The sequence below is a fragment of the Lytechinus pictus genome, chromosome 2, assembly GCF_037042905.1.
Source record: "Lytechinus pictus isolate F3 Inbred chromosome 2, Lp3.0, whole genome shotgun sequence".
Taxonomy (NCBI): domain Eukaryota; kingdom Metazoa; phylum Echinodermata; class Echinoidea; order Temnopleuroida; family Toxopneustidae; genus Lytechinus; species Lytechinus pictus.
In genome coordinates, this window is record NC_087246.1 from 22,112,427 (window position 1) to 22,122,974 (window position 10,548).

Here is a 10,548-nt window from a genome sequence, read left to right on the forward strand (position 1 = left end):
CATGTACTTTTCAGAACTGTTTTCACAGAAAAGGGCATTGGGCATGTACACCTCCAGCCTAGTACAACATACTGCACCAGTAGTTCTGGGTCCCGTCTTACAAAGAGTTGTGATTGATCAAATTAACATCAACCATATGGAAATCCATCATTGTCATAATTTTTCCTACAAGAAATTTGCACGTCCTTTAATAGTAAAGAAAAAGGAAGCACACTGTTTTGTCAAAACAACAATGAATGTAGAGTATACATGTACATCATATCTAGAATTTAAAAAAAATGAAATATGCATTTTAGATGTTGGCATTGCCAGCTTCCCGTACATGTGGTTGGGGTTGATAGGATCAATCACAACTCTTTGTAAGACAGGGCACTGGACCCCTGGTGTACATGCATGCATATGACCAGACCCCCCACCCCCTCCCCTCTTTCTGTTCATAAACATTTTTATTGCAGCTGATTCCTACACACCAACTCTCCCACATAATCTTTACACGTAAATGTATGTATACAGTAAGAGAGAAAAAAATACACTGAATCAGGCAAAGTGAAAAGGGGGTAAATGCAACTGGCCAATTTTGGAGAGGTAAATGTGGCCACCGCCAACAAGATTGGGGTGGGGCAACTATCAATAATATCAAAAGAGACTGTAAGAGTCAATATCACTTACCACTTCTGACATTATATGTCTTGATCTGTCCATTCTTGAGACCTATGGCCAGAATGACTGCATTGTCAAGCTTCTCCGGGAAGCCAAAGAGGCGGTACGAAAGGCTGCATCGACTCGACTTCTTATCAGGGACAGAGGTACCAAACGTAATTGACCAGACGAGATCTTTGCAGGTTATTGTGATGACATTTCGTTGAGTGGTACGGTTTACCAAGTGATCATTAGCATTGTTGTTCTGGTCATTGTCACTGTAGCTGGAAGAAAAATAAATACGTAAACAACAAAATTTCCAACATTACAGAAAAATTGGAATGAAATCAATTTTATTAACAGAATACAAAATTAAGAGCCTTTCCTACAGAAGTGTGTACTAAATTAGAATAAAAAATATGGGCAAATTCTTAATAAGAACTATGAATGGCTCAAATTCAGAGCGTTTTTATTTTCCATATTAAAAACATGTAAAATGATGAATGAATTCTATAGAACCTTAACACAATAAAAAAGTGGCATAATTTCCCAGTGCAGCTGTTATATGCTCTGCACTAAATCAGAAGAATTTCCAGGGGAGGGTTGGTATGCACTGGCTATAAAAAGTTTGAAACATTAGCGAGGGCCAAGGGAGCAAAGAGACCAATCAATTTCATATTTCTTTCATTTATTTTTTAAAATCTTTTGTTTTGTTTAACTCTTTTTTCCTTATTTATATTAATTTGTTGACTTTATTTTATTCATTTAATTATTAATCCATACCTATCAATTTAGCTATTTTATTATATAACATTTTTTGGGCCGAGTTCAGCAAAACAAAGAAAAATACTGTAAATCATTACTTGTTGATCCTCAAGGACAGGATTAAATCTCCAAATTTTCTGACTGAAAGATAAGAGTCAGAACCATTACAATATGTACGATGCTTCAGTAGGACTTGGTAAACTTTCTACTCACATATTGTGATTTTCCTTGTCCCATGGGACGAGTTTGACAATACGGTTGCCGCAAGACCAGGCAAAGTAGGAGTGATCTGGCGCAAAGGCCACGTCCCACGTCTCAGGAGCAGACCTTGTGGTATGAAACGAAGGTAAGACTTCACGCTGGACCGGTGTCTCAAGCTCGGTGATCACTGAGGCCTTGGCTGAGGACAATGACAAGAAGAAAATCAACCTATATACTGTATATTTTGCTCAACTTTAGTTCAATCACGGAGACTTGGTGTACATGTACAACAGTATAGATGTACTGCTAGATGAGTTTGAATCTCTTTGAACCATGTTCAAAATTACCAGAAGTCAGTAATGTGTTTTATTTTTTCCATGTTTGCCATATAATTTTTGCCTGCTTGCATATTCATATACTGTACAGAAGTCCTTGCGTACATGTACAGTACATGTAGTAGGAACCATCCCCACAGTTAGCCCCAAAAGGCTTCTTTTTTTTAAATTGCCTTTAATTTTTAATGCTGTAGTCACCTTTATGATCCCCCCTTGAAGGGGGGGTCATATACTTTTGTGATACATGTTTAGGCCTACATGTACATGAATACACTATACTCTTGAAAGGGGGGGCAATATTAAATTATGCAAGACCCATATGAAATTTATTCAAATCAAATTTGTAAACTCTACATTTGTGGATACTACCACTAATGAGAATATAATGACTGTTCATGTACAAGATTCGGGCCTTCCATTTCATTCTCCTTTAAAGGGAATGCTAAAAAAAATTGAAGTACATGTAGGCCTACAAGGTATTGACACCCCATGCACTGTTAAATGCTCCTTTGTATCCAACTTCTTTAATCACTTTCATTCCATCATTGCAGCAATATATGTTTTTCATTGATCATCTACATGTTCATGTAGCCTATCTCTTGCAGACCACGGCTTTGATTCAAGTCCACTCAAAGTTTATATTTGCACAGCAGGTCTGGAAATCTAATCAGAAGCCATCCAAAATTGCGAACCAAGTTATATTTATTCATGGCGACATGGCGGATGACACAGTAACCTGAAACTAAACTTAGATCATCCTGTATCCGAGTGGCTTTGTAAACCCTATTAATGGAATTCTTACACAGAAGTGTACACAAATCAGAATTTAAACATAAAGAACTTTTAATCCAAGGCCACCATGACCAAGGCACTGGGTGCCCTATTGATTGGCTTTAATGCCCCTCTCGTACATACATGTAAAGACCCGGCATGTACGCCTTGGATTTTTTGTTGTGCCCTTTTCAATTTTTCCCATTAGTGCTAAATGTACATTTGGCCTATCATAAAAAGAATGTACCCTGTATTGTGGCAGGGATACATGTAGCCAGGGTGTGTAAATACCAGTATACTGCCTCAAGTTGAAAATACAGGGAAATACTACAAAATATGTTTTGGGGGTATTGCCCAGGTGTTCATCAAGCGTATTCTAGCATTTCCCTTTACCTCCATGTAAGGCCTTTAATCTTAGGTACTTTCACAAGGGTGTGCAAAACCTAAATTTCTTGGAAAATTGCCAACCTGGGGTCCGTTTCATGAAAGTTGTCAGCACTGACAAGTTGTCTTTCACCGACAGTTACCATAGCAACAGTCAGAGGCCAGTGCTTCTTAGCCAATCAAAACCAAGGATTTCACTGAAATAGTCAGCACTGACCATTTAGTCAGTGCTGACAGCATTGATGAAACACCCCCCTGGTCCCTGGTCTTGTCCTACAATTATTCAAAGACCCAGACCAGACCAAAAAGTGACATTGACAAATAATACCTCTACCAATCGAATGCTTAAATCAACTGTATAGGCGGTGCTGCACCATCCCGAGTTTGCTCAATCTCGAGATTTTAGCCCGATCAGCCCTCTTCGCGATTAATCTCGAGATTCAAGAAACCCCGTCTGCACCATCCCACGAGGAGCTATATCTGCTCGAGCGAGGCAACAAGCCCGATATTCCGGGCATGCGCACTTTCGGATCTTGGAGTTTCAACGGCCCGCGCTTTTGAATAACTTCCCGCGATATGCAAGCAATGAACTCCTTTCACTAGTACTTTCGCCGAATTCAACCGGTGTTATGCAACAATCCTTTCAGCTCAGCGAGTGAAGAAGTGATGTATTCTTCGTGAAATATGATGGCGGAGTAGGAGGCAACGACAGAGAGAGAGAGAGAGAGAGGGAGAAGGAGGAAAGAAATGCTATTTGCTCACATTTTTCGAAGGAATAAGACAACACTGCTGTCAGTGTTGTTATTGAATATGACTATCGTCGATGCGATGAGCGCCTCCCCCTTCGGTCTGGTCTCTCCCGGGGTCTCTCCCAAAATCCATTCACTGGTGGGGACACCATCGTTGCTTATGAACGCTATTCGCATGTGTAAAGTTGACTTTCGCACGTGTTTATGTTTTGACCAAGGCGGAAGTGGAACGCGAATTGCATTATGGACTGACGTCATGAATAAATTACCCCGAGTCCAATCTCGAGTGCGTCTGCACCGACGAATTAGCGGGATAATTCGTAAAATAGCGCGCTATTTTGCAAATAAACCCGAGTTGACTTGGGATTGCAATCTCGAGATTAATCCTACGAACTAGCGCGATAATTGCGTCTGCACCGCCAACTATCTCGAGATTTTTCAGATCGGGATAATTTGCCGGATCAGAAATAGCGCGCTAATTTGAAACTTCGGGATGGTGCAGACGGCCCTTATGAGTATTTTGCTTCAGTATTATTGTGCTTAGAGAATAGGCTTTCTCTGTACACTGTGCTTTTGAACACCGATCGAGACGTGACGTCATGTTGTGTACATGTAGAAGCGTCGGGATTCCATAGGGTTTCATAAACACAGTAACACTGGGTAATTTTTCTGATTTTCAGATTCTGAATTCAATTTTTTCTTTTCAATTTCCAGAAAAAATGGCGATAATAAAAAATAGTCAGTGCTCATATGGAAGGAAACCCACTACTCTTCACTAGATTTTGGGGGATTTCTATGTTTGGGTCTTATTGGGCCTAAATTGCTATGTCAGGAAAAGTTACACATTATCTGAATGCAGACAGAACTGGAAAGCTGTGCCAAATATGAGGGAAATACAATGCGGTACAAAGTACTGTACTCAAAAGCTGAAGATTTCATCAATTCAAGCTTTCAGGAATATGTGATAGAAGTGAAGAAAATAAAATGTGTAATCTGAAAAGCAGAAAAATTACCCAGTTTTTCTGTGTACAACCCTATGGAATCCCAACGCTTCGAACATGTGACGTCCAGGTCTCGAGGCCGGTGAAAGCACGTACAGAGAAAGCCTATTTTCTAAGCCCGATAATTGGAGCTATTCTGAAGCAAAATACGCAGCTGGTAAGCGGTAAAAATGCATAAAGCTTGCATTTCTGTACTACAATGTAGGATCTGATTATGATTCATCAATATCACTTTTGGGTCTGATCTGGGTCTTTAAAGCATATCTTTAGCTCTCTTAATACCCTGTGTCTTTGATGTGGAGGATAAGAAGTGACACTCTATTTTCCAGGATAAATTCTGTGATTTTATATGAAAATTTATTTTGATTGGGTGCCCAATCAATATTTAAGGGGTACTCCGGGCTGAAAATATTTATATCTAAATGAATAGAGTAAAATTCACAGAGCAAAATGCTTAAAGTTTCATCAAAATTAGATTACAAATAGCGAAGTTATTGAATTTTAAAGTTTAGCAATATTTTCTAAAAATACATAGTTATATGCATGTCATCATGAATAAAGGTGGGCTGCTGATGCCACATCCCCCACATTCCTTTTTCTTATGTCATTGCATGAAATCATGATTGTTTCATTTTTTCATACATGTTTGAATAATGTGTCTCCTTCATAATGAAATAAGTTGCAGCAATTAAAATATCTACATGTAATGCACTAAATCAGTTGTCTATCCAATTTTTTCAGTTCTTGGTAGAAAAAATTTGAATAAATCTAATTTCATATACATGGCTACAATGTAAAACTGTTTCACTAGAATAATGCAAATATTTAAAATGCCATAACTTTTTATACATGTACATGTATGTATTTCTAGTCCGATTTTGATCATAACAAGTCTGATTTTTCTTTATCTGTTTATCATATATCATTCTCAGCCCGGAGCATCCCTTTAAAATACGGTATCTGTGTGCTTTTCTCTTTTCTGATAAAAATAATTCCAAAGCATGGAATGGGATGAAAATTCCATGTTATAAACTATTCCTGATTAATTTGTATGATAAATGATTAATGAGCCTTTTTATAAAGAAAAATAAAACATTGCTGATAACTGTACATGCTCTAAATATCTAAGATTTGAATATTGGAAATTATCACAGGCTATTAGCGGTCAAACTGAAAAAGAATAAAGGGGTACTCTAGACAAAATCAGACAAACATGACAATGAAAATTTGATCAAAAGCAGACAATTATATAAAACGAAGTTAAGAAATTTTAAATATTTAAACCATCGACAACTGATATACAGTACATGGTACTACATGTACTTATGAATTAGATCTTACTGCAATCTACTTTATTATGTAAGGGAGACATACATGTACATGTATCATTTACAATCACACATGAAAAAATGAAATAATTATGATTTCACGTAATAAGAAAAAGGAAAGTGGGGATGTGACATCATTCATATTGAGCATACTGTACAACTGTTTTCTCAAATTATTGTTAAATTTCAGAATTCAATAACTTTTTATTTCGATGAAATTTTCAGTATTTGCTCAGATAATTATTTAGAAAAAAAAATTCAGCCTGGGTTTCCCCTCAGAAACAGCTACTGCACTTCGTAAAATTGGCATGTTACATAAAGCTGATAGGCCTACTTGATTGTATGTTATTCACATCAATGACCTCTACCAAAGCTTTCATGTTCCTTCAACATTGCACAGTGCAATAAAACAGTTTACATATATTCCATTAATTCCAACATCTGAAGAAAGATAAATTGCAGTACATTCATCTGGTCACTTTATTCTCCTGTACATGTATGTACAGGTTGTCTATGAATCAACATACATTTCATGTACATGTGACAGTGATGTAGGCATTTACATTGTACATGTACTGTATGTAGGCTACAACACATACATTTATAGATGATTAGAAAAAATAATGACATGCATACAAAATGTCCAATTTCATGGGAAAAAACACATTACACATATAAACACAAATGTATTTGTGTATGGAAGAGTATCTTCTGCCTAAATATTGTAGCATTTTGATTTGGTATAGACCTACATATAATCATGTCTAGTTGTCTTCATTTGGATAAGCAGGATTTTTCATTTAAGGTATTTTGTGGTGATGTAATATATGATTTATTTCAAAGGGAGGTACATGCTTCGGCCTACCTCCAATGAATTAATGTACAGGTGTATTATGGCAGTATTTAAAAGTAAAAACATTTAACAAAGTGGTAACAGTGAAATTCATTGCAAAATACACTTTCCATTAACAGTTGTTTACTTTTCATTATACAATTCCTATGTTAATTTAATTGAAAGGAAGTTTTCAATAAAGTTCGCACACAGCAACTCATACAGGAGATTGTATGTTCATTCATTATATATTATTGCAGACCAGTCATGCTTTTCTTTGACACAAATCAAATTTATTTCACATCTCATTCACAGCAAAGAAACTTCCTTATGATCCAATCATACATGTACAGTAAAAGTACTATAATGTGCAATCAAATTATTTGGGAGAAGATACATTGTAGGCTACTCTTTTAGACTTTATCAAATTGATGATTTTGGGGGGTGAAAAGTTTTTTATCTGACTCACTTGTACCAAACTGTTATGTTAGTGTTATGGGTACCTGTACATGTGTAGGCCTAATGTACTTGCATGCACATGTATGCTGCTTGGAAGAAAATAATTTAGGCCTACTGGTTTAGGCTACTTCCTGCGTACATGTACATGTACACATGCACATCCCGTTTGAAATTGTAAGGGTATCATTATATTCACTGGCGGATCCAGGGGGGGGGGGGGACAAAGCCGGCCTGTACCCCCCCTTTGAGATGCACTATTAAAATTTGTAATTTAAAACTGATGTTAAAACACAAGTGTGCCCCTCCCCCCTTTTTGAAAGTGGAGATTTTTTTTTTTTTTTTTTTTTTTTGCCTGTCAAAATTTTCCTCTGGAAAATGTGCCCCCCCCTTTTGAAAATCCTGGATCCGCCCCTGATTATGTTTATAATTGCAAGGGTATAATCTATCATTAACATGCACAGTACAACATTTGTGCAATATACAGTACAGGTGCTATCACGTACATGTGTACCTGAAATGATAGACCTATGCACTAAATTTAGTACTCAAGATTGTGATGATATACTGTGTACACATGTAGGCCTGCATGTAGGCCAATGTTTATTGGGCCAAGACAGCTCAAGCAGGGGAAAGTACAAAATGTGTACTGTGCAAAAAGGAAAAATTTAAGTATTGTACAGAGTCAAGGATAGCATTGGGTTTACAACATTATTCAACATTATTATTAAACTGCATTAGAAGGGTATAAACACACAAAAGTCACGGACCCACTTTATTACCAGGATAAACCAGGGTCTGAAATTGAAGACTACTGTATGCAGTAGTGACCATTCTTCCATACACACTTTATACACACCCCCAAATTGACCAATGGAAGAAGAGCATACACTCCCACCCTCTTTTATGCAAATGTCCATCCATGGAGGGAGCACCATGAATCCTTTTGTGTTACCAACAAATGGACACACACACACATACCATACACATTTATTGATCTTAGTACTCTGTTCACTGGAAAAGGCATGTGGATGACTGTATAAAGCAAACAGATATACTCTACAGCAGGTATTATTGGCTTGGACCACAACAGTACACTCAAGTCAATGGCTGTAAACAGAAGAATCAGACTTTTAATAATTGCATCATCCAAATCTCTTTACTGAGTTCTAATTATGTGATAGTGAAGGAAAACATTCAATTACTACACTTGACTAGATACATGTAAAGATAAAGAGAACAGTTTGATACAAAACCTTTAGGCAAAACCTAAAGAAATATTTCAGATAGAAAATTGGATACAGGGAACACAAAATAAATAAATAAACCAAATTAACAAAGGCCTACACAATATCGCTTCACTCCAACCAACACAAGAAAATCATTTATGACAATGTATACACAGTTTGTTCACAAATTACAATGCAGTGCAGGGAATGGGAATTTTTCAGGGCTCTTTAGAACATTTTGAGAACAAAAGCACCCTAGTATAGTACATGTGACCATGTAATCAGAAACAATTGATTAATGACACAAGAAATTTAGCACTATGAAGAAAATCAACCATCCAACTCTTCCCAAAATCATTAGTTTGAAAAACTTTGCTAATTGAAAATTTGGTCAATGATACAGCACTGTAGTGTTAGTGTACGCCTGAATATGAACATATGTCATTGGCTTCAAAATCAATATAATATTAATAACACCAAGATTTGTGATCGATGGAAGTTTTTAAGACAATTCAGATTCATTGGACCAATTCAGGTTAAATAAATTATTTAAGTAAACTGTTTTTACAATCAGTCGAAATAATGTTTGATGCAAAGTCTAATGTTCACATACGGTAAATACATAAGAAAAATTTGGAAAAAAGAGAGATAAACAAAAAAACACTGCCTATTTTAATGCATCCATGACCATGTACATGTAGGTGAAAAATAATGATTGAAATTTGAATGAATGAATGAAAATCATCCCTTTTTTGTGTTTTGCTTCAAAGGTTCAACATTGATTTCTATCCCCAAAAAAAAACTTTCGGATTTGGATTTTGGGGTAGCTGCGTTGCTTTGCTTAGTCATGATTCATGAGCATGTAGATCTAATGATGAAAACAATTATTGAGCTCTCTGAAATCAAATTTTTACCCTTATTTTCTAATTTTCATTACTCTTTGCCTTTGTTTGGCATGTTTGGACTTTTTAATTTGAACTTCTTTTTTGGTCAATTTCATTTGGAAATGAAAATTTTATTATAGGAAGGACAGTTTTATTTTTGTTTGAAAATAAATTTCACTTACCAATATCTTCGAAAGAATTGTTCTGGGAAGTACCCATTCCAACAACAGACGACTATTCGAATTTACAAGATATGAGGACGGACAACAGATATTTTCGGTGAAAGCCACGTTCCGCCCTCCGGCTCCGGTCTTCCTTCTTCACACCGGCACGGCGAATTGAGTCCCCGACGTTGCAGGGAAGTTGGCTCTTGCTGTGCAGCAGTGCAGTGTCGACCGTGTGTTCAGTGTTGTTGTTGTGTGCAGTCGAGCAATGTCTTACTTAGCAAGCGATGAACACCCAACGGTAATTTGGTTATTACAATTGATCAAGAATCGATTTTATCAAGCCACTTGGCCAAAACGTAAGAGTGTAGGCTTAAGAAAGAAATATGCCGTTTTATCAGCCACACGTTCTCTTCTAAGAAACAAAATTATTCGAGATTCAACGTATGTATCTCACTCAGCATGCAGCAAGCCTCATTTCAACCATGTTATCAACGCAGCTTGCTATGCACAGCGCATGCGCACAGGTGACGTCAATGCACGAGAGACCCCCACACTCATTTGCATACAACTGTCAACAAAAGCAGACAAGGTGAAATAATCATACAAACAAAAAGGACAAGAAAGATAATAAGCTATCATTTTCAAGCAAAATGAAAAAAAAGTCTCGAAATTTCAGAAAGGGGGTAATTCAGACATCGCTTTGTAAAAGCACTATCGTCTCGTTGTGATGCTGCATCCGAGTCCTTGAAATGTACAATTTACTCTGATAAACGACACCTTTTGATGTATGATTTGAAATCTACGTCT

General features: G+C 36.8%; 1 protein-coding gene across 2 annotated transcripts in view; it reads right to left on the reverse strand.

Moving 5' to 3' along the window:
- The window catches only part of LOC129254567 (WD repeat and SOCS box-containing protein 1-like), a 31,898-nt gene extending 21,650 nt beyond the window's left edge, over positions 1-10,248 (reverse strand). The window contains exons 1-3 of one of the 2 annotated variants that reach the window (XM_054893043.2): positions 9,757-10,248; positions 1,618-1,804; positions 670-923 (exon numbers count right to left, since the gene is read on the reverse strand). In XM_054893043.2, coding sequence (XP_054749018.1) covers positions 670-923; positions 1,618-1,804; positions 9,757-9,793 — 478 coding nt within the window. In that variant the 5' untranslated portion in view covers positions 9,794-10,248. The remainder of the gene's footprint in view (positions 1-669; positions 924-1,617; positions 1,805-9,756) is intronic. The other variant, XM_054893044.2, reaches the window with a different exon arrangement.
- Positions 10,249-10,548: the final 300 nt, after the last annotated feature.